The 1,479-nt window shown below is 36.8% G+C and overlaps 1 protein-coding gene across 1 annotated transcript; it reads left to right on the forward strand.

Moving 5' to 3' along the window:
• Window positions 1-17: 17 nt before the first annotated feature.
• LOC109592753 (uncharacterized) lies at window positions 18-1,404 on the forward strand. Its single transcript, XM_020008129.1, has 4 exons — window positions 18-869; window positions 915-986; window positions 1,037-1,114; window positions 1,194-1,404. The coding sequence occupies exons 1-4, from the start codon at window positions 726-728 to the stop codon at window positions 1,380-1,382; spliced, it is 483 nt and encodes a 160-aa protein (XP_019863688.1). The 5' UTR covers window positions 18-725; the 3' UTR covers window positions 1,383-1,404.
• Window positions 1,405-1,479: the final 75 nt, after the last annotated feature.

The raw sequence follows: 1,479 nt of genomic DNA on the forward strand, positions 1-1,479 counted from the left end.
TAGTATTATAACAGGATACAGACAAGCAATGATGACCAAAGCCAGTCTTTGATTCATGTATTTAATGTACATCAATGGCTTGACTATAAACAGAAATCTGTCAAAAGAAATGAGTGCAAATGTGTGGGCTGAGAAACCAACCGAGAGGCTAAACATAAAACCTACAAACGTGCACACTGCTGTCTTCTGAGAGTATGTACTACCAAATATCCATTCACCAGCTGCAGCACTTATGATTGTGAAAGGCATGAAGAAGAGGGTCATTATGAGGTTTGCTCCTACTAGGAAGGAGAGGAATATTGTGGATGGTTTCTTTAGTGAAGATGGTTGAGCAAACGTAGCCAATAAGACACCAATATTGATGACTAGTGATATCAGGAACTCCAGACCAACAACAACTGCTAAAGCAGGCCCATTGATATCATCAGCAATAATGAAATCACTATTTTCATCAGTAAAAAAGAGGCTAAGATTTGTTGCATTGGCATTTTCCATCTCTGCAATGTGGAGGTTGTTTATGCATGGGTCGTTGCCCAATTATAGTCAGTCACAGAATTTTACACCTGACACCATATACAGATACCATAAACATGATATCTGTACTACTTATGATCACACTATGTGGCTCATGTTCCATAGATCATAAACTCAGCATTCTTTCCATGACCTTGAGCGGAAAATAATCTTTTTAATTTTTGTTATAGAAGAAGGTGGGGCTCGTTACCATGGTAATTATAATAGACGTGGGTGGGCTCGTTACCATAGTAACAATCAGAAGGAACACATGCACAATGTTTTGCGGATCAGTGAATGAGGATTCTTCAGTTTTCTCTTCTCCGACTGCCTTCATTAGGGAAATAATACAAAAAGTAATGGATATAAACCTTATCTTTTGTTTTAATTTCTTAGTGTAGGGTATACACGGTCAGAAACAGCTCTCTGTAGGCCTAACCCTTTGCCACACCCTGTTAGAAAATGGCGGCCAAGTAAGTAATTCGAACTTTGTTTGTGTGTGTTGATATCATCTCATCCTTAGAGCAATGGATCCTTACTGAGTGCTGTTACTAGTAATGATCGTATATCAGGAATAAAATCAATTTTAGCAAAGAAGGAGGTAAAATGGCTGGCATGTTCATGGGGCTGGCTAATTAACACATTACAATAAATTAAATTTTCTTGTTATTATTGTTTAGGTTGATATTAATGAAACTTCTGGTGATACTGGAGTTACTTCTCTAATGATATCCTGTCTATTAGGAAGAGATGACATTGTCAAGTTATTACTAAAGCATAGAGCAGATACTGGACTGACTGATAGAGAACAACTGAACTCATTCCATTATTCAATATGGGGAATGGTAAGAGGGAGAGAGAGGGAATGAAAATAAATTGGATATAGATACATGTACATGTATGTACAATGTACAATGTACATGTACATGTAGTTTAAGGGAGGAAGATATTATTTTTAATTGTTTT

The sequence above is a fragment of the Amphimedon queenslandica genome, unplaced genomic scaffold, assembly GCF_000090795.2.
Source record: "Amphimedon queenslandica unplaced genomic scaffold, v1.1 AMPQUscaffold_4062_Cont23953, whole genome shotgun sequence".
Lineage (NCBI taxonomy): Eukaryota > Metazoa > Porifera > Demospongiae > Haplosclerida > Niphatidae > Amphimedon > Amphimedon queenslandica.

Coding starts and splice junctions, on each gene's coding strand:
- LOC109592753 (XM_020008129.1), top strand. CDS start 726: ATGGTAATTATAATAGACGTGGGTGGGCTCGTTACCATAGTAACAATC. Junction 987..1,036: donor TGTTAGAAAATGGCGGCCAA/GTAAGTAATTCG, acceptor TCTCATCCTTAG/AGCAATGGATCCTTACTGAG. Junction 1,115..1,193: donor CAATTTTAGCAAAGAAGGAG/GTAAAATGGCTG, acceptor ATTATTGTTTAG/GTTGATATTAATGAAACTTC.